The 23912-nt window shown below is 39.5% G+C and overlaps 1 protein-coding gene across 1 annotated transcript in view; it reads left to right on the forward strand.

The window, feature by feature from the left end:
• The first annotated feature begins 400 nt into the window (after positions 1-400).
• The window catches only part of LOC135472464 (repulsive guidance molecule A-like), a 39995-nt gene continuing 16483 nt past the window's right edge, over positions 401-23912 (forward strand). The window contains exon 1 of the mRNA XM_064751979.1: positions 401-612. Coding sequence (XP_064608049.1) covers positions 584-612 — 29 coding nt within the window. The 5' untranslated portion in view covers positions 401-583. The remainder of the gene's footprint in view (positions 613-23912) is intronic.

Raw genomic sequence — 23912 nt, forward strand, 5'->3', positions numbered from 1 at the left:
TATGACGGAATAGCGACTTGCACGTGTGGCCTGCCATCGATAAGGCTGTGGAAAAGTAAAGGGACGAAGATGCCAGCCCAGCCTGCCATTCATCACTGTCAGAGACGGAGGGAAGGAATAACTAAGCCAGCTGTTCGCCACTCAATCAATCGCTCACATGTGGAAAGCCGATCATCAAACTGAAATATCATTTACTAGCCGGTTAACGCCGTAATACGGTCGGTACCCGCTCCAACCTAAAGCAGCAGGGAAAACACAAGACAACTCGAGGTGTCTGGGGCGAACCTATAGATATCGTGTGAGGATTAAAACAGCAGGCCTAGTTTCTGGACGTCACATGAGATCAGCTTCAGCCTATCGACTGACGTCCGATCCAACTTTGGGAAGATAAATCTCTCTATAAGCACTCCAGTCTTCATCGATAAGTCCTGATTGAAGTATGACTGCGGACTTCATCAGGCAACCGGCAGACACTTGAAATCGCTGGAAATAGAACCGTCTTGGTACAGACCGGATCTGAATATGTAGCTTTCGAGTGGTTTGCACCGTAGGATTTCTGCCTCATTGATTGGCTGTAAACAATATGCTAATCGCTCGTGGATTCTGGAGCCGGTAAGTCAGAATTACTGTCGGTAAACTTCTAAGAGAACGCTGTAATGATACATAAAGAACTGTTCGTAAATTGTTATATTTTCGTTGTTGTATTTTGCTCATTTTGTTACATTTTCGTTATTGAATTTGTATGTATAAGACGGATTACACAGTCATTCATTCTATCAACCTCTCATTCTTTACTTCTCTTTTTAAAACAGTTACGGTCCAGATGTGTGAAGGACTTTTATTGCCATCTGGCTTGAATTAAGAGTTATATCTGAAGGAATTACTCTGTAGTTTACTGTGCGCTATTTTGACGGGAATGAACAGATCTTCATAGGATAACGTGATCTCGGCTAGATTATGTCATTAGACATTTTTTAAGGAATACACTTACGACTTAATCATTCTACTTAGCACACAGAAATCTATTAACTTACAACTTTACGCTTGTCACTTGTCCATTTTCTTGTCCAACAAAGTGCTAAAGTGAAACCAAACACATTTAAATCCTAGTACAACGGTGGGTTTTCTTCGTGTCCAGTATGTGACTTATGTTTCATGCAGTGTCTTGTTCTTCTCTTCATTAACGTTGTTGCATTTGAACGTGTGATCAGGACTTCTGATTGGCCATTCAAACGGCTTGGCTACCAGTCATAGGGACTGTTTGGTCCAGCTGATCATTGGGTTCGGATAACAAGTGGCTGACAAGTGAGGGGGCTTACTGTGTTTGCTATCACCTCAACTGGCTCGCTCAACCAACCACATTTTTGTGCTAACGCGCTTGTTAGTGTGATACTTTGGTAGCAGTAAATGAAGAGGTTAAATTCTCGGTGGAGTTGCCCTTTCTCCGAGTTTACTATCAAAATGTCTATTAAAATTAATAGTCAAAAATACCTTTTGTATGGAAAGGAAAAGTGGAACCATTTATATTACTTTGTTCGCATTCTTTAATTGCCCACAAAGTCATGATTAATATCTGAGCTGTATTAAATATCATAGCGTGCTACTAAATATTTTTGTTAGCCCAAATTAAGCATAACATTAGGTATATCTACGCCACAACTATCACTTCAGACGGGAAGGGATAGACAGCGATCATTGCCTTTCATAGTCAGGGACTTGTCGATTAAATGTGACGTCTTCTTCCGTGTAAATATGTCTAATTACAGTCAGACTTGATGCTTATGGAGTACCTAAACATTGTTGCTTTTTACTATATAAGACGTGTTACCTATGTCTTTGAAAATCTCGTTCTACTCATCATCGACTGGACTGTTCAAATCTTCCACAGCGAGTTTTGATTGGTCATCCGTTGGCCTTACGACCTAGCCGTTGGTTGAGCCTCATCTGGACTGCCTTTATGTCCAGCTGACACGTGTTTTACAGTAGGGATATCTGTTATCTCATCCTAGTCTTAAACACGGTAATGTGATACAAGGGCTAGCCTTAACCCAGCGTGTTTACTGCAAGAGAAACCTAGAAAATCCGCACGTTCTAGATTGAGCCATAGATAGAATCCTTTCTCTAAACTTTGTCGTATGGTTTTATACAATTTTGTAGGTAACGCAAAAGCACATGTCGGTTGTAACTAAATAAGGTTATATGGATAGGCTTTTTCAGGTATTATTAAAGTATCAATTAAAAATCAATAGGTTTAGGTATCCTTTGCCGGTATGCAGACACATGCAGACATGTATGTATCGCCTGGCATGTTGACTGCGAAATAGATCGACTATTTTATGGAGGGAGGTGCTGGAGGTTCTGGTACTTTATTGGATTGGTGGGTTATATATGTGGGTGGAGTTGCTTAATCGTACGGGTAAATATTTGGACACTTACCATCAGATGAATATACCAGACAAAAGTTTGTTACTCATGTACCAAGTGCCATATTGTTATTTTTAGGAAACAGCATGGTTATAGGCTCATTTGACTATTGCTTTCACCGCATAATTTTACTTTAAACTTTACAAACAATTCTGATACTGAATTTCTTTCCTTTGTTTCCTGCTGTAAACGGTTCAGGATTTTTACACAGTTTCGGACATGATTAAAGAATACTGTTTTAAATTCACGCCTTCGAAAGGATACAAATGTAACATGGTGGAAATTCTGAAACGTGCAGTGTGCAACATTTCAGTTTCTTGGGAATGTTTATGATTTGTGATAATGTGAGGATTATCAAAAAATCAATAAGAATACAATTTTTATTAATTCAAGAATGTTAAAGATTTTTTAGAATGCCAGAAAGCCTTTATTCGAGCTTACGATCAATATGGATTTCTAGTTTTATCGCTTGTTCTTTAACGCACAATACTGAGATTCCGACCTTGCCGTTGGGAATAATAAGTATAGGCGTAGGTAAAATGCTGTCATTGTGTTAGATATGGAATGCCGAATGTTATATGATCACGCTTCAAACAAGATTTCAAATTTGTCTTCAAAAGTGATCACAGATGGCGTACACAAATGTGATTTATAGATTAAATTATGCCAGTTGAGGTGTAAACAAAAGTACCGTGGAGTTTAAAAAGGTATGATGCGTAAAGAAGGTAGCATTTAATATGTGACTGAAATAGAATAGAAAATAACTGCCAGCAAGGGACATCATATAGCTGATAATATTTCATTTATAAAAGTAATACAGAAATTTTAATTAATATTTAATAATATTAGTATGTCCGTAATTTGTCAGTATTATTACGAACTTAGTTTGGTCCTTTTTAGGTCACATTCCATTGCCTTCCTTCCAGTCGGCTTAAACAGTGGTATTTTTATTGTTGTGTAGGCTTTGAATTCCAAATACAATTCATCTTGTTCTATTATGTATTATAGTTTGTGAAGTACACCACAAAATTTTTCTTTCTATTTTCTGCAGGTTAAAACATTGTTATGCACCTGTATATCTGTTTTTTCTTGTCACAAATAATGTTGGGGGGGCGGCATTTTAAGGACAATTGCGACGCATTTAAGCCTCTTGAAGAAATGACCTAGGACATACATTTTTGCCATCTGGAAAACTGCAAGTGACCATCAGCTATAGATTAATCCCTCCGTTACATTCAAACTGGGTCCCCCAACTACTCATTGGCCACTGACCCGCTGGCAGCGACCATTCAGATGGGCTGAAGATGTCGGATGGTCAGGTGGAACAGGTGCCTTCCACATGCTCTCGTGTAATTGCACCTAATTCTCTCACAGAGTAACACTATACAGGGGTGGTAGCTGGTCACCCGATGTTGGTGTTAACAAGAGGCATAAACAGTGGACTCGTCCATTTAACTATTACCAATGAGACCAAGAAATTTCCAGGGTGTATTAATGGTATACTACAGGTGAACATTAACATGTGGGCAACAGTGCTGGATTTTGACAACAGCTGATTTGATTCTATCACCAAGATTATAAAGAAATAGTTGGCAAAGTTAAACACAAGGGACATCAGATATCTTTACATGAAGTTACAAGTTTTGCGACTTTAACCAACAAAGTTGGTCACGTTTGACCCTCCTCAGGGTCCCCCCCCCCCCCAATTAACCAACAAAGTTGGTTATGTCGCACAAGTGTGACATTTCATAATGATTCGCAATGGACCAACATTGATTACATCGTCCTTCAGAAGAAGAATCAAAACAACACATAAATACTCATGATGGTGGTCAGTATTATCAGATTGCATCGATAATACTGCATTTTAAGCAATACTTAAGATTACAGGACGTCATATAATAAGCGATGCGTTCTTTGAAAGAATTTCGAAACGTCCCTAAATCCAAATCAATAATTTAACATCATAGTCGAAGACACGCTTTGCTAAAACCAAGAAGAAAATTCTTAACTCGCAAGTGGATATTTCCGACACTTTGAGCACTGGATCAAGCAGCATGCGAGCGACAAAGTATAAACTGTGCATAAATTTGCTGGGAAAAGGTTTCCATTCAGGGAGAACATTTGTTAGTGAATCCACACACCTGATCATTAACTCCAAGGCTATAGGACCCTGACAAACATTAATCAGCTGACCACAGATGGCATCATCAAGCTGTAGGAGCAGTAATTAAAGCGTTAGTGTTATTCACTGGAAATGTACTTAGCCATATGGTTAGCTACTCAAACGTGACTAACCCTCCTCAGGGTCCACCCCCCAATTAACCAACAAAGTTGGTTAAGTCGCACAAGTGTGACATTTCATAATGATTCGCAATGGACCAACATTGATTACATCGTCCTTCAGAAGAAGAATCAAAACAACACATAAATACTCATGTGGGGTAATTAAGCTTATGGCTACTTGAGAACTAGGAGCTAGTTAACATGTAATCTACATATTACACCTTTTTGGAGTCAGTTAATGAAATACGGAATCCTATAAAGAGAAGCCCCGCGCTCTGCTAGGAAACATCGTGTGACTGACGGAGCGGCATTGAGATGCAATATGTAGAGGTATTTCGCGTTCGTGATCAGTTGTCACGGCATTTCTTCCGTGCTGTGTCGTTCACAGATCATCATAAGCCGTAGGGTCTTCAAGACTGTGGCCAACGTCACTTTGAAGATTTCAGTTAGCCTTATTAAACAAGCTATGAATAATAAAGAGCCTCTGGGGTGCGTGGTAAATAGACGATTGATGAGCGCGACCTTTCCATGTAGCAAACCATCCTTTCTATGTAGCAAACCATCCTTAGACAGAGTATCCCCAGGGTCGTTGTGGTGTCTTTAAAGTTTGCACAGCCAGACGAAAGAAAAAATCTAACTATTATTTTGCAACCCTAAGCTTCTTGTACTTATTAGCCAAGGCTCCTAGATGCCACAAGTACATTGCACGCAACATGTATTATAATGTATGATGCTGGCCTGCAATATCCGCAAGTACCAGTATATTGTTGTTGTTGTTTGATTACAAAATCGAATGCATGCGTGTAATCCCAGCACACTACTGTGCGGAATGATCGCCTTATTTCCTTAAATATGCGTAAAGGTTTTCTGAGAAATAAAGAAAACATATTTGTATTTATTAATTTGTTGATTTGTTTGTTGTTCAACACCATACTCAAAGAATTCTTCACTTATGTGATGGTGGTCAGGATTATCAGGTTGCATCGATAATACTGCATTTTAAGCAATACTTAAGATTACAGGACGTCATATAATCAGCGATGCGTTCTTTGAAAGAATTTCGAAAACGTCCCTAAATCCAAATCAATAATTTAACATCATAGTCGAAGACACGCTTTGCTAAAACTAAGAAGAAAATTCTTAACTCGCAAGTGGATATTTCCGACACTTTGAGCACTGGATCAAGCAGCATGCGAGCGACAAAGTATAAACTGTGCTGGGATAAGGTTTCCATTCAGGGAGAACATTTGTTAGGGAATCCACACACCTGATCATTAACTCCAAGGCTATAGGACCCTGACAAGCATTAATCAGCTGACCACAGATGGCATCATCAAGCTGTAGGAGCAGTAATTTAAGCGTTAGTGTTATTCACTGGAAATGTACTTAGCCATATGGTTAGCTACTCAAACGTGACTAACCCTCCTCAGGGTCCACCCCCCAATCCCTCCCCTAAGGGTCCACCATTGAAGTGCCCAAAATCCCCCGGGGCTATTGTCATCTGAAGAAGTTCCCCTGGGATTAGTTCATTCCACTCGATGAACCACCTTCAAGACGTCGATGACGAGGTGAGAACGATGGGTTACATTTCTGATCATCAGGGTACGTGGTAGTAAACTGGTCTGTGATCAAACAAGTATAGGACAACATGGAATGGGTTGTGGGGTAAAAAAAAGCATCTAGATTAAATTCAAAAAGTGGTTCTAAAACAACGAACCTTGTAATCTTTAATAACAATTTCTGTTCTGCTGGAAAGTTTGTTTTGGAAGGTAATAGCAGAAATGTTCATTATCATATAGGAACACATCACTCTCTGAGAATGTCACAAGTGTCACATTTATGTAAGAAATGAACAAGACTGCTTTTTATAATTCGTTCACATTTGGTTGTCTCCTGCCTCGGTAGTTTGAACATTTCCGTTTCCTGCTTGCTAGATTTGAACATATGTCTGTAATGAACGTCTGGATGAATATATTACTAATCTACGGACATGTTCAAACTGCATTTAGATTTCATTCGTCCAACATTTTATTAAACACCTTTCCATTGCAGTATCTTTTAGTTACGCAGTCGTACAAGTATCACAAGAGTGTTTAATCCATATCTACAAATATACACCCAGTGGTTATATTCCAGTAGCAAACTTGATACGCTATTCGCCACATCATGATAAATAATTCGGTGGCGGATATCTTTTTATGTGTCTGTATGTGTTTATTTTTATTTCATCGCCCAGGTCATGAGATAGTGGCTTGGTTCAGTCACCTTCTTGCAATTACTTCGAGGATTACTAAAATGACGCCAATAAGTACTAACCTGAAGCAACCATAGTGATGGGACAGCTCCCTGTTTGCTAGTTAGAGGGGATTGGAGATGCGGAGTGAGGGGGACAGGTGGGGGAGAGTACATAGATACGTCAGACCTGTAGATAGGGTTATTTGTGGAGTCCATAATGATGCCTGAAGTCGCAGTTGTCACTGCAGTGGAGAACAAAATCGACAGCTGAAAAAATGAGCTCTGCTTCTTTCTGGTATTAGTTTGTTTATTTTTCCCCTTCGGCAAATTTCCCGTCTGAAAATAATTACATTTTTCCAAGAACAGCAACAACAACGTAATGACCACGGTATATACACCAGATTGACTTTATACAGTATTAATATATTCTGTTTTATTGGCATTTAACATAATCTGTGTTGTTTTGTGTGAGAGTCATCAATAGAAAATATTTATTGCTTCCGTAAATGCAATCTAAGAGCGGGTTGTATGCATTGTGGACCATCTGTAGCGAAGCATAGCTGGGGGGTGTTATTGTTTTTCTTCTGTATCGATTTTTCTACACATCAAAGCGAAATGTATCTAAAGCTTTCGTGCTTAAATGGCCTAAGGTTTTTCATCGACATTAGCTAACAAATGCAAGTTAGACAGACCATTTGGTGAGTTCATTTCGATTATATGGCAGAAATTATCGTTAAGCATTTAGAAGAGAGGTTCCGTTATTTCCTAACGCTTCTTAAGCAGCCCCTGTCCACTGATTACTTCAGGGTTTGAACCTATAGGGTGATAGGTTTTTAGTGCATTTTCATTTTGTTCAATATTGTAGTACATGTGTATGGTTAAGAATATCGTGTAGGAATGGCATACACATATATTGCATAGCAATTACCTGTAAGAAATGAATTAATGTAGTATTTATTTATTTATTTGATTGGTGTTTTACGCCCTACTGAAGAATATTTCACTTATACGACGACGGCCAGCATTATGGTTGGAGGAAACCAAGCAGAGCCCCGGGGGAAATATTATTGTAGTCAAAGTAAACCGTATCATCATATAATACATATGCAATTGCATATAGTAACGGCCTGATGCTTTAATGACACGTAACTGTCACATATCTTATCTGACATTGAAACTACTGACGAATGCGCATTTCGCATTCATGGAGGATTTTAATACAATAATTCGCCAACTATAAAATTACTCGTATTTGCACTGTACACTTGGGGAGCCAGACCTTGAAACCGCTAATATTTTTATCTCCCAATGTGAACACGGTATATTCACGGTAGAGCGAATATCGCCTGGAGTGGGAGTTGGGGTTGTCTGTTCAGAGATTTCTTCGGTGACTAATGCAAGACCTCGGGGATGTTCGTTAGGCTAATCAACTATGCTATAATACATGTAAGAACGTTGTAATTTGTGACAGACATGCTTACATAATTCAATCGAGGACTCAATTTGACCATTGCATTCGAACATGTCGTATGTATTTCATCGTCAAATGAGTACGTTGTTTTATTGGGAATCAGCATCAATTTTAAATTTATTATCCAAGCACCATACAAGAAATTCAAGCCGAATAACGATCACATTTCAGTACCAGGAAGCTGTTTACTTATCCCCAGTGAAGCACTACCACATGACATATGTTGGAACGTCAAAACCATGCTGAATATCTACCTCGTGTTTAGAACTCGTACACCAGATTATATCACTTTAACAGTAAGCGTTGAACTTAGCTCAGTGAATTACAACGTCCCAGGTCAAGGTCATATTTCCTTTAATGCTAGCGCCGTCAAGACCATCTGATGGAAAACTCAAGTCCATCGATGTATTTCAATCAAATACAAAATGTTCCAGTCTTCCCCACTTTTGAAACTTTGATTGCGCTTAGTAATTTCCGCCTTTCTCAATTTTGTTTTACATATACGGCGTAGGTCAGATTTGATAATGGAGCAAAACCGCGTGATCTCCGATGAAATCAAAACATTTGTCCTCCTACGGCACTCATACGAAATTTCGGACAGTCACCTTGCCCTGTGTGTTCTGTCTATATGTCAAATCAGATATACATAATATATACATGTCGATGGTCATCTAATAAAAAATGCACGCCTTTGTGTACAGTGTTCAGTCCAAAGTCCATGGACCGGTCTCCGATCATTTGTCCTGTCAGCGGACAATTGGGGAAAGTCGTGTCATCATCAATTATCCCCGCCGAGCCCTGCGGATTCGACTCCACCAGAGCTAGAGAATGGCGTGTCGCGTTGGGAGTCTGATGCCAGACCTATTCCTCTTACTGGTTTGTCTGTACTTGGTCTGAGGCCAGAGACTCAGTGAATACACACACGGAACCGTCCGATAAACACAATTATACACAGCTTTACCAATCCCATCCTCTGTGTATTTCAACAAGCGATCATCCAGTCCTCAATAACGTATAGATATTCATGGCGTTTTAACCCAGTGGGTCACGCTAATCGGACATATTCGCTCGAGGACAGGCTGGGGGGAATTAGTCGGTGTGGTTCCAGGGCGTTAGAGTTTGGATAACTAAAAAACAAAACCATCCCAATGCTGATATGCTATGTAGAATGAAATGAGAGATAACAGTGTTTCTGCGGTCGGATCGATCAGCAAGCAGTCGTCACGCCGAGTAAAGCGAATTCTGAAAAACGAGCTGAAAGAGAGGAAACTAGAGTACAGTGTCTCTAACAATCTGGCTGTATTCCTCTCCTGGTGCTGTTTGTTTTGTCTTTTTTTGTCGAGAAAGGCAATGGCTGGCGATTAAAATCTCCTGTGTTTCACAGATTTTTTGAGGACGATGTTGCGGTAAGACGCCAAGACTCATTTCAAGACATCTGTCAAACGAGCTCTCAACGTGTGCACTAAAATATGTCGCTGATTTATGTAATGGACGCAACTGAACCCTTGTCAAGTGAATTTTACCTGACTTGAAAATGGTGACGCTGACATTCTCCATTTCTTCGTCTTCTTCGTGTACATGTACTAAAACTGAACTGATACCTAATTAGATGCCCATACCATCGATCATGCGGTAATCGATGTCAGTAAAGGTGGGGAGGGAAATAATCTACGGATCAATTTATACTTAGGTGACATCTTGGTTGAGTTTTCTTTTAGGAAGACAACATTGGAAACAAAGGACGTCACACAAGGCTAGAACATCTTAGCCAAATTTTTGGCTCAGTATAGGTGCAGTTATGTTCATCACCTTACAAATCGAAGTTTAATAGCTGTATTTCAGACACAAATCAGTGGACGTTAACCAAGGTGTAATGGGCCGCGAAATGATTCTAATGAGATGTAAAGCCAATGGGGTAATGTAACTATTACCGTCAAAAGGATCCGTTCACGACCATGGCTGTAAAATACGACATGGTTTGTAGGTGGCGTCAAGCGAATTAATATGAAGGTGACAAATTTCCTCAGGTGTCAAATTGGCTCGAAGTATTGTAGATTCAATCTTGCGTGCAGTTTACGAAGTGCTTACCTCTACAAACGTTTTGGTATATCTAAAATGTTTTTATAAGAATTGTTTACAAAATAAAGAATTCCAATTTTTTCTAAGATATACTTTACACCTAATGTGTGTGAAGATATATTTATGAATGCACAACTCAATGTAGATGCACGATCAATAGTTTCTACGTGGTGAAAGATTTTTTGTAAATTTCTTATTATGTTGTCTATATGTGGTGATAGATTATCAGTTCACGATTGTAGCGAAAATATTGTAGAATTATTTATTAGCGTTTCATTTATCTGATTGTTGTTTTAATTCTCGGTTAAATGAGAACAGCATTCGGCAAATCGCTCACATGCACAGTCTTCTGTCCTGTCCTCACACACTATGTCTGTTTGATGATAATGTTCATCTTATAAGACGGTAGCCATGCTTATGGGTGGAGGAAATCGCAGTGCTCCGAGTTTACCTGACCAACATCAGGACAAACGACTGAGACCGCGAAAGCTGGATTCGAAAACTGGCCAAAAGACAACAGCAGCTGTGAATCAGTACTTCAACCACCTTAGCGATTGAGAACCCACTCACTTTAATTGGACTAGGCTACAGAATGCTAGAATTCGTTATGCAAATATATGTAGCCAATATGTAATTAGAAAAAGTAAAACATCTAATATATGCATACAGGTGCATGATGAAGTTTAATTTATGACGGGTGAATTGTGCAGAGATGCTCGGATTTGTCTATTCTCTCTGGGCAATTCGGCAAAATGTAGACGCACGATCCTTACATCAACGGAACACACCTGTACAGCGTATAACCCTAACGCGATGTAGGTGAGGATGGGAATGTGAGGTGAATTATGTTGTGATTCCGAGGCGATAATGTACGATTAATCGTGCTAATTAAGTGTTACAAAATTGCAGTGGATCGTGTTTTATAACTGAGTGGTGACTATATGTATAGTGTGATGATTAAATGGTGCTGATGTGTGATGATAAATAGCGTAATCATATCCTATATATTCCTTTCAGTAATAAAGTATGCGACACGAAAGTCAACAAATGTCCTCATGTATAGAGTAATTAAAGCCGTTTGAAAATTTGGACCCGCATTCATTGTTCATCATTACGTCATAATTGTGCATACACTTATGGGAGGCTGGGAAATGATGTTAATATGTAATGCACCATGCATACTGTGAAAGAACTCCTACGCTCTGATATAGAAACAGTGAATAATGAGCTAAGAACACATCGTATTTATGTTCTGTGTTATGTGCCGTATGGATGTAGATATACAGGACTTGGTAAAGTTTGTCCTGGTGTTGATGCCATTGTACAATTCATTAAAGCACTGATCTTCGTATTCCCATCTGCTGTAGTTTCGCGCGTGACATTTCGATGTGCATCCCAGTGGATGTGTAATATTAGGGTATATCGCGGTGGGTGGGTTGTATAGGGCATGTTATGAGAGTGACAAATGGTCAGAGAGTATACTGTGTTTACGTGGCAAATTGCTTGTTGCCCGTCCGACAGCAGATAATGCGGCATAGCAGAGTAACGATGTGTCTGTGGATGTCCCCCTCGGGACACGCATATAAATAAATGTACAAAACCTGCAATGGCAGAAATGCTAGCCCGGCCAAAAGCCTGCTTCCGGTGAAGGTGGCAAGTCTATTAGTGTAGGGGCGCTGTATACGATGTGACGCCGCGAGCTCGTGACGTCAGCTGTTGACATAAGATTATTGGATACAAGAGCAACCTCGATGACAGACATACCTATACACCACAGTTTAGTGCATCTTCAACATTTTGTCGCCATAGAGCATTTCATTAAATGTGCTCAGCTTTGCAAAGTTCCGGGAAGCTAATATGTATCTAATGTTCGTATACCGCATGATTTTAGATTTAAGTCGAATGTAGACACTAATCTGAACTCACGGACCCATTTCAGTCTTTTTTTATTTTGCTTTCAAACAATATTTCGGTAAAACATGTATATTCTTAGTGCTGCCTCACTAGAGTACCGTTTGCGTGACTATTACTGTTCGTGCGCTATATTCATGTAGCATGATGAACATGTATTCGATCTGAATATGCATGATACCGTACGTTTTAATGGAAATTTATTAATGATAAATTGTTGTGTCAGTAACTTTAAATTCCGAAAGAAGCCATTCATTAGTTTGGGATATCGCTTTTGCTGATCTGATATTTCCACAATTACCTGGGTATTATCTGGGTACAAAGATTACATGTAGCTAAATCCCACAATGCATGCTATCAGTTTTATCATAGAAGATATAATTATGTTTTCCCTTCCTAAAGTATAAAAGAGTACAGCAAAGAAAGTAAACGACTGCATGATAATTGGAAAATGGTTACACGCTAAAGGTGAAATCTAGGCTCTTGTCAGTTTTACCTTCTTTAGGGTTTATTCTAGTAGCAACCTATATCGCCCCTAGCACCACGGCTAAGGTAGAATTAAGTAAAAATCATGAAATGTTAATTACAAATTATTAAATATCACTGATCTAGAGGCGTCACTAGTAATGCAAGGCGTAGAACAGATTACGTGTGCACATGCATCTTTATGTAACATGTGAGCTCTTGTTGACTCAGTCTAAAGAGTTTGTCTCGCTACAGCCTATTGCATCCTGACATTTTTCACACGTTCGAATCCCGCTTTCGTTTGTCTGTGGTTATAAGTATGGATGTACGCCAGGTCCTTGGCTAACTGGATATTCGCCTACACCTATAAATATGGCTATATAATTAAGGCTGTACAAAACATAGAATTCGATCAGATACAAATCTAATGTTCTTTTTACTTATGAATAAATCAGATTTATGAATTATATTGTGGTTATATAACTGGTTGAGCACAGGTGTGACATTTGTGTGTTATTTGTATATCCTGATTAAACTTTTTCACCTGTCGATGATCGTCGCCTGAAGCAATCAGCTCACCTGTGCTTCACGCTGCACACCTGAACACACTTGCGGGCATTGCTGTGTTTGTTCTGAACGCTGACAGCGCTGTTTACGCCGTGCCTTAGCACAAACCTTCCTAGACTTGTGGACAACTCTATCGACTTCTGCAAACAAAAATTTCCCTCACCTGATTAACACCTTCAGATCGTTTTCTTTTGATGTTTAATTTTGCGATATCGGTTTTCTATTTCAAACACATTCAACACATTTTTTTATTGCTATCTCAATGGCGTCAGCGTATACATGTAAATTTTGAAATGTGTTTCTTTAACAATTCAAGGGGAGATGGAATTATTTCGATTTAACATTTCCCGGAATCATGTATACAATACGTTGACATCTATCGAGTATTTAATGTTAAAATTACTTGCAATAGCGGTGAGGAGGACTTTACTAAGAAATCGCTATTTAGCGATATCGGTTGAACGTATAATTACGGAAAAGAATGACTGCTATAACAATTTACATCTATAGCTTAAACTTTGGATTATATTATGGCAATACTCTGCAGGTAGCACTGTATACTCTACAAGAACGTGTTTGAAAGAAGCTTCATATCATGTGTGGCATACACATTAGAGATATACTAAGCCAGAGATAACACCTACCAAAAACAAAATAGCTTCCAAATTTTAAATGGTGTTAAACTGTTGATTTTTTAATCTTTAAGAATAATGTATGGGGTATTTTTACCGTGTATTAAATCTTCCTTGTGTGTGTATATATATGTATTGGGATGTATATAAACTGGTATATGACGAGTGTCAGTGTCGAGTTGTCATCACCGGTAACACACTTGTCGTCGGGACGATAACTGCCTGGGACGAGCCACACGTCATAAACCGTGGATTAGTAAAACCTCCACAAATAGGTCATCTGATTTGAGATTTATGTAAACAAAACTGTCAAGTTAAACTGTTGGACGCTGTCTTCATATAACACGCTGTGACACTGTGTTCATTCATAACTCTGATGCCTGGTGTGTCTACTCATACATGTACGAGTGTGAAACTATACAGATCAGGTTCGCTTGAAACGTTAGTATAGACATATTAGTTCAGGTATTAGTACGCCAAGATTCGGGGTAAAGGGGCACATTGTGGAGTGCTCTTTACTTGGTCATTTTTGTTATCACTATTTAGGAATTTACAAAATAACCTTCAAATTATATACACGATTTGTAAGATTTGAGCTTGAGCCACACAGTGTATTGAAATACACAGGTTATGTGTTAACCGGTGTGCTGTGCTTCTTCAGTCAATATCATCAATGCCCCCCTCATCCCAGCCCATCTGATATATGGTATAGGGTGCAGATTCGTGACAAGAAGCCTTGCAACACCAATGCACATCTTGCAACCTCGACTTTGTAAAGCCATAATTGTAAATATCTGTTTGTATGGTTATGTTCTGCTGTTTGAATGGCTATGTTTTGTTGTGTGTTTCCTGGGGCACAATTGATATTATTTCACCTATACCCATTCCATTTTAACATTTTCACGTACACTTGACGTCCATATGTCGCTGTCGTTCTCCAAATATAATTTATAGGACTTCTTGCAACCGAGATTTGTTTTGTTTTTTTAATTTACACAATTTTAAAATATATGATGTGATTGTATTTGTCACAAAATTTTGATCCGTCTTTCTTTTATATAACTACATTCTAAATACCGAGTTATCGTGCATTTGTGTTCCGTGGGAATTTGTGCCTTAATAGAATTATAGGTACATGTACGAGTCCCCTTGATTCAAACATTACAATCTTATCAGTGCTAGCAGTATATTAAACATGTACATTACCGATACATAAGAAAATTGTACTAAATGTATATACATGTTTGAACGGCTCTCAGATTGGCGGATTTGGTGATCTGTACAATCTAACAAGAATAAGCGTTCTACATGAATGTATGCCAAAGACAAATATACACATCACGGCGGAGATTTTGCTCATCAGATTCTTTCTTGACTGTCATGAATTTTGTTATTAAATGACACTTTTATTGCTGTCATTCTCTGCGTAGCTGTCGTAGTTGTTTGCTGTCTGGGTGGAGATTCCCTTACATTCGGCCGAGCTTGTTTTCCCTTATCTTCAAATTGAATAGCCCCGGCCGAGTCACATAAAGTAGATCGCTCAGGTGAGACCATGTATGGTCAGCTAAACCGGTTTAAGGTGTTAATTTTACGCCGAAAAGGTGATAAAAATTTGCCGATCAAAAGGGCAATAATAGTACATCCTGAGTTGAAATCATAATAAGTAGCTTATTCCCGCCACCATTTCTTAATCCGTTGTTACCAGAAGAGCCTGTTCAATACGAAGGTTACCTCTTGTTGTCGCCTGCAGAGAATTCGCTCATTTTAACTCAAATGGCCTGAGATTCTAGAGAGGCATTTCCCGTCCCCGCACCCGTCTGTATTCTCACTAAAGGGATAATATAACCTTTGGAGACCCTTTCAATGTTTATTACTTCCGCTGGCGTTAGGTTTTAATAGCGAACCTCTTACCCATTCTCTTTATATCCTCACTGTCACGCGCTAAAGGCTTAGCCCTACTGAATTCATTCTCTGTGAGTTTTGACGGGCCTTCTCAACACCTTCCCTGCTGAATTGTTAATCCAGTATAAGTAAGGTAAACTGTCACCTTCGTTCAACAGAGCTGTTCAGTAATGTATACAACTGGGTGAAATTCTTCAATGCCTCCGAAATAGGTTCTACTGCCAAGGTGTCGACGAAATTGAGTTCAGGTTTTCACTCTTGTTAATACAAACGATTGGAAAGCCGATGGTGAAATGGTCTGCTCAAAGTGTCCGCTGTAGTCTCTCCCTCCTCCCACTCCCAAACCTCAATAAAACCTCACTGCCCCAGGGTGTCGCCATTTACACCTCTGATGTGAACAGACAGTTGTAAATTGGTTTGTATTCATCAAGACAAGTATTAAATGTAGCAGATTGATCCCTCCAGTGAGTAAGCAAGCTGTAATGGAATGTGAGACTTTTGTCTCGCCTTCGGAGCTAACACAGCCTTACTGCAATCATGGTTCAAATGGAACGGAACCAAATATGGAGTGCACAAGGTGACTGGATTTTAATCCTTTTAACAGTCAGATCATTTTAGATTAATTCAAGGTATGTAATTCAGATAAAATACTAACATTACCTGTATGATTGTTAATCATCAGCCGAAAACTAGAGAAAGGTTGAGTGAAGCAATGACTGTATGTTCCAGTCAGACAGTGAGAGCACTGTGTTTGGTATCATAGAAGTTCACGTATAAGAAATCTAGTAAAAAATTCTATAAAGTATTTAATTTACTTAATTTAATTTAAAAGTGCTTTATTTATCTGCCAGCGTCTACAACTGACACTACCTTTAAGCCTCTTGTATAATTGAACGATATGTCGACGACGTGATAGTCAACAATTTACAGCAGACCTACTTAGTTTGTCATTAAACTTGAAGACATAAATAAGTATTATCTAAATGAAAAAGAAAACTAAACATTACCCATGTGTTAGAAGAGATTCTTGAAAGTTCTTCAAAACACATATTTATTTCTTTAATTTTTCAACAGAAGAAAACGCATTAAAAAGCTTCAACCTGTTGTAGTAAAATGATATAATTGTTATATATTATTTCAAATATTTAGTCTTTATGACAATCTTTATCTTATAATTGCGATGGTGTTGAAACTTATTGATTTGGCGAATCGTTTTACGTTAAATCACAGTGGTATAGCATAACGACATAGATAAGTCGGTCTTTTGGCCGAGCAGAAAATGGACTTTTGCCTATTCGTATCAGAACTGAGCAGATTTGTTTTTTGGCTATTATAAAAGCAAACAAATTGTCTACCGTTATGCATGCATATAGACACAAGTGCCGAAATGTATAAGATAACTTATTACACCCTTGCATTTTAACGAATGCTTAAGCCAGGTTTTTTCTTCTCTCTGATCTTGTTAAGTACTGGACGTGTTACGACAGCGATCAACAAGTTATTGTCGTCTCTGTGTCGTTCTTCTTTACGGAATTTATGGTCATAAAGCATCCAGCTACATACGAGTTAATCAGATCAAGTGTGCTGTTAATTCGCGACAGCGTTTTTAACAAATTGCTCCAAGATGAAAATGGCTGACAATGTAGTTTTCTTGGCGTCACTTGGAAACATACATCACACAATAAAGCCCACTTGTTCAATATTAAAGTCGTACAGGCTATTATTATATTTGCCTTCATATCACAGTTTGGCTTCCTTTACAATGTCCCTTCATTAAATCGCTTCCACGATGTCGTCTACTTTTGGCCAGAGAGTGCGTGTGTATATGTGATTCCGCCATTTCGTATACAGCACCTGGTGTATCATGCAATATACTAGAGACTGTTTCCATTATACAACCAACCAATCCTAGGATTGGTGTGGCCGATTGAACCTTGACACATCGGTGTCTAAATGAATGGAGCCGTTCGTCTAGGTGGCGGTGAATAAGAGAGAGTCTTGCCACTTCACAATAAACGTGAGTAAAAGCCCGTGTCTGTTGTTTGCTTACATTTAATGACCGAGTGACAAAACCCTGGCCTTCAAAAGGCTGCCATCGCGAAGAAAAGCCACGGCTATATATTCAAAGTCTCCCTCGATCGTCTGTGCAGACAGTTGGCTTATATGCGATTGAATCAGCGGTTTATGCTGTTGTCGGCGCTGCGGGGACGTTACCATTATGACTGTCTCAGCTTGTCTGGCCTTATGACGACACGACGTGGACGGAGGTAAGAGCAGATTAAAACTGTACCCTCGTTATTCTGTATGGCTCGATCGTGCCTCCCTGAATTGACATGCTGAATAGGGCTCCGCGTGAGGCCTGGGACGTAACTAAATCTAGTCCCGTGTCTCACAAAGTTTTTCCCCTACCCTCCCATGGCTCACCTGTACAGGTAGAGCCTCTGCTTGTCGCATGCATGTGTATGGGTATAGATGTACCGCGATGTAAACACCATCGAACAGTTAGTTGGTCCCTTGTTCCGATACAGTCGGCGGTTTGATGAGACACGGTTCTTTAAAAAAAGTTCCTACGTCCAAGCTCATGCTGAGACAATTTATCAATATCTCAGAACCCTTTTGCCCCTACATATGTGCACCACAGGTTATACTCACAATGGCGGCCCAGATATCACAATGGTGTCATCTTACAGCAATATCCTTCAACAGAACCCTCTTTAGGGTTAAGCCACATTTGGGCTACTTGATCCAGTCATCACATTTACAAGTATGACAAGGCTCAAATATGCAATACCAATGAACAATTAATTGAATCAGCATTTAGGTATACCAGTCGTGTAATTGGCAATTGGTATTTTTGTCTGTAGTCCGAGTATTATATGTAAGGGTTTTCATGCTAACGCTTAATTTGCAGCATTGGCCACTTCCCCCAAAAGGTGTTTACCTTCTTAAACACAATCAAGAAACTTCTGCGATTCACTCATATATGATGTCCAGACTGTTGATATATCCGAATACTCTGAACAGTGTTGCACGAATAGTTAAATGATATTTTGATGGCTAGTTTGCTTAGCTATGCCTTTAAACAGTTTTCTGTTAGCAACGAATCGATGAAACTACAACGCAATCCTTTTTCTGATTTGAATGAGTGGCCTAATGAAAATGGTGCCTTACAGGCTTTGTCTGGAGTGTCAGTTTAAGACAACGTCAACCCAATGACGCCCGAGGCAGACATCAAAACTTTGAAAAGCATTTCACAAAATGCAGGGTACAAATCTCCGGCTGACAGAGCAAGTGCCGGGTTTGATCTCAAGATGCTTAGTTTCCATAAATATATGGGATACTCACTTGGAGTGTTTTTGTCTTGTAATACATCTCACAATGTTAAGAAAATTAGCCAGTCACTAGCTAACTTTAGATAAAATATTTACATTATATATTATATTATGTTTACTTTAAAAGTACATCCTTCAGCCTATTATATAAAAATGGGAGCTTCTTTCGAGGGTATATTATTGAAAAGCAAGTGGGGAATACAAGCTGTAAATATCAGTCTGGAATATGGCATGATACTATACAGAATTTTAGGAAAGATGAACCTGGCAATATCGATGTTAATCATCTAAAGTGGCTTTAGCTCTTGTGATCGCTTGAAAGTTTCTCATAACTTGCATAGGACGTCTTCAAACATTTATTATTTATAAACAAGAGAGAAACAGTGGATTTTTTTCTACTCTTGTTTGCGACACATAATTGCAATGAAATAGCACTTTTTGATGTATATAAGCCCTTTGAAATGGAAAGCAACTTTCAGTATAACTTAATTTCAGTTGTGTAATAGTGGAGGACTACGCTTTGCGTTTCGTGTGTAAACGTTTCGATCTTTCAGCAAATAAGAGTGGTATTCCAACTTCAGCACCGATACGAAGTATCATCTATACGCATTGATTTCAAAAGATAGACATGGACTACTTTTTGGTTTGTGTACGCTCAGTCCTACGGTTAGCACCACGCATATATTTTACCCATCCTCTCTTTAGAGAACAGCACCAATGAAGTTCGCAGAGACCAGAATTTATAGATTCACTTAGGCCTCATCCATAATGTATGTCACAACCGTTGTAATCTAGATTACCCTAACCCTGGAGACTCCATCATTTCCTAGTGAGACCTTACCTTGTATTATTCCCACGCAGACAACACACACAGGTATCATAGTTTCTAATTGCAGTGGGAGTATTAATATTTATTGTTATGGTGATACAGTAAAGCTAGTTTGCAGAACCCATGAAACAGCAATCGTCTGCCTTCTGATCACCCTGACTCCATTCTGGAGCTGCGCAGAAAACAAAACTTCTGCCGGTGTTTTCTCAGATCGCGATGTCAGGTGAAATAGATTAGGTTAAAAATTTTATACTTACAATATGTATTGATCGTGGGATAACACTAGATAGTTACCACGATTAAACCATACAGCACAGCAACCGGAGAGCAGTGATTTGGAAATAAAGTGAGCCATTCCTCGTTATAATTCCTCGTCTCGAAAATATATATAACGCCATGTATGCACTGTTTCCTTAAATAATGGACACCGATTGCAGCAAATAAGTCTGGTCCTGTCTTATGATGACATATATCGCAAATATCAGATGTTCCTAATTATGACTACATGTCTCTGCAGTCGGATGACAATGTCCCAGTGTACTAGAGTAAATATCGGTGGTATTTTATTCGCACGTTTGTGCCTTTACATAATAAAAACCGAAACCGACTTTTAATAGCCGACATAATAAATTTAGTGGACATCTACAGCCAAAAACTCTGGGCTAGGAACAAGATCACTTTGTTATAAAGCAAAGCAAGAGTGGCATGGCTTGTAGATCGGCGTACGTGTGTACTTCCCCGATCTCTGAAACCAATATATATTAGCCATTAAGGCTGATTGTTCAAATCCAGTTCATGTTGGTTGAACTGCAGCTTTACATGTAGAGCAGTCTGTGTGATAACCGTCAAGGACCGTTGACGCTAAATTCATAAACCTGACCGCCGTCATATGTGAAATGTTACGGCTCAAATCAGTAACTTAAATGTGGTTTCAATGACAGCGAAGAACTCACCTCTCGAAGACACGTTATTGCAAATCTGGCATACACAGAAAACAACCGTGAAACCAGGGGTTTCGCAATTTGGGGTCATTATCACACACATTCATTGCATCAACTATGGAACATCCCCTTGTGTTATTGTGCTTTACATGTAGGCAAAACCTGATCTAAATACCTTAACATTGATTCCCATACACAAAAGGCAAAGTCATGAATTTCGTGATTTTCGTTAAATGATATAACACCAATCAAATAAATAAATAAATTAATTGATATGCACACTGAATATCCATAATGGAACATCCCCGTCCTGTTATTTTGCTATGCATGTGTGCAAAACCTAAGCTCAATACATGAAGAACTTTTTCAGATACCACCCTTAACATTTACTTTAACATTGCTTTAGTCGCGACGCCGACGTTCAGCGAAAGACGTAAGCTACGTAAGCTAAAATCAAACAAAGTACGCATAGTTTGTGATGTTATTGAAGTTTATTTTCGAATGTAACCTTTGTCCATACATATTCATACTTGATCCTGAGATAGAAATCCATGTTTAAATTACAATGACAACAATTTTTGCTAAACATTTACAAAAAAAATAATAGCTGAAGATTTTACCCTTCGATAACCTTGGAAGAGAAGATCCGGACTCTATTGTCATTTAGGCCCATACACGTGAAAACACAAGACGATATAAATCTAATTGTCATCATTCAAGCCTTCTCGAGTTATCAAGGACAAAACATATATTCCCATCATTCGATTTCCATCATGGATGATCAGTTCAGCATATCTTACACATCTTTCCAAAGGTTACGCCTTATTAACCATGTTGAAAGTATTTTTTCTTACATTACCTTAATTTACATGGTTATTTCGAGATCGAAGAACAAAGAAATGCGCATCGCTATCAAGTTGCCACGTCAATTTTGGCTCGCAGACTTACGTCAATGAGCAACCTCGCCTAAGCAAACACCTTGAACCTTGCTGGATGCAAAAATCTGCCTGATCGCAGAAGGCCGGAGAAGAAGTGGTGAGAGGCAAATGTGTTATATGTATAAAGTGTGGCAAGCACAAATCATCACCGAGTTCCACGTTTCTTTTCGAGCCGCTAGTTTCCTTGGCGATCAAACAAGCTACAGAGGCTGGCATTGCGAGATGCAGCTGGCCTGTACTGGTTAATACTGCGCTAGGCACGCCTCGTGACCCGCCAGTATACACAACTCAACTGGAAGCCAAATGCCATCTGTTCAACACCCTTCGCCAACTCAGTGTTTCTCTTAGCAAAATAAAGCCGTCGATCTCACGCAGAGGCTGGCGGCAATTAATTAGAGCGTTCTCTTGATGACAAGTGTACTGTGGCCTAGGATCCCGGTCTTCTCCCCTCCCCCTTCGCATCTCCTAGCTGACGCGGACTTACGCCTGCAAGACTTTCTCTCGCCCAGTTTCGACCATGTGGGAAACGTTAGCACAGCACCGGAACTTCAGCACACCTCAGCACCATAACCGTGCCGCAAGAATATACGAGTATTTATAGTCGGCCACATCGGTTTTTATACAAAGTGCCGTCGTGCAGCTTGCGAGCAGACATCCAGTTGTTACAAGTTTACGTTTCAAACGATATTCCATACCTTGCCGGCCCAAAATACAGAGAAACACGTGTACCGAACTGCTCACAGTGCCGCCTTCCATGTCACGTGATCCGGTAAACTTCTTCGTGCTGTTGGCTTGGTCGCGGAGACTAACTTTTCTCTTGTGTGGAGATCACAAACTGATGTACGTCCCATGTCTGAGTAGGTTACCGATTATACTTCTTTAACGGCCGGTCTACCTCTCTCTGATAGCGGACTTGCAAATCAGTGTAAGAAAATACCATTCAATGGGGTTGCTGAAGAGAGGGGAATGTGTTACATAATTAACCCTTTCTCATCCACTTAATGCACCGCTTATCTGGCAGGACTGAACTGTTCCACGGGAAGGCTGAACCCTTCGTCGAGTGCGCCGGTGTCAGCATATGGATAACGTAACGCATAAGTTGCTCCCGGTGCGGTGGGCCTGTTTTAGGAACGCTGTAGTACCCACTCGATCATATTCTACCGTCATAACTCAGTTGATTGTTTAACTCACAGTGCCGGGTTGGTCCGTCAAATCTGTCGTATGATTCCGGTAAAACTCCAGTTGCATCTTCAACTCGACATGTTCCATACCAACTACTCGTGTCGTGGATCCGATTTAGTAAAACCATAGATAGCCCATGGTATCGTCTAATGTCTGTAACTCTGTGACATCCTCGGACTCTCCACGTTCCACCTCAACTCCCATGCAGCGTCTTGGGCCTGTTTCAGTAAAGGTACACAACAGACTATCGTATGCTTTCGGCAACTCTGTTACATCTTCAATTCTCAAAGTTCCTTCCTAACTTCCGGTGCAGTGGACCCATGTTTGGCAGCGCAATAGAATCAGTCGACTCAGCCTAAATGAACGCAGCTGCATCTTCAACACGCCACGTTCTTTGTCAATCCCGGCGCCGTGGCTCTATATTAGTAACGCAATATAACTCACCCTGTTGCATGCTACCATTAACTCAGCGTACATCACATGACATTCTCCATTCATTCTGACCAGTCTTAAAATGTAGCGCTCTCTCGAAACATGGCTTTTGTGTAACTATATAACGTTTAAAATGCCAAGATGGAGCCTTTTGTTTCTGGGAAAGAATGATGTGCATAACCTTGCTACATAAATGGTGAAACTGTGTCATATGTTGTATGTAAACACTACAAAAAGGCCACCCAGTACCGTTATTGTGTAGCCCGGTAGTCAGTTATTAGTAGTA

This window comes from Liolophura sinensis, chromosome 8 (assembly GCF_032854445.1).
Source record: "Liolophura sinensis isolate JHLJ2023 chromosome 8, CUHK_Ljap_v2, whole genome shotgun sequence".
Lineage (NCBI taxonomy): Eukaryota > Metazoa > Mollusca > Polyplacophora > Chitonida > Chitonidae > Liolophura > Liolophura sinensis.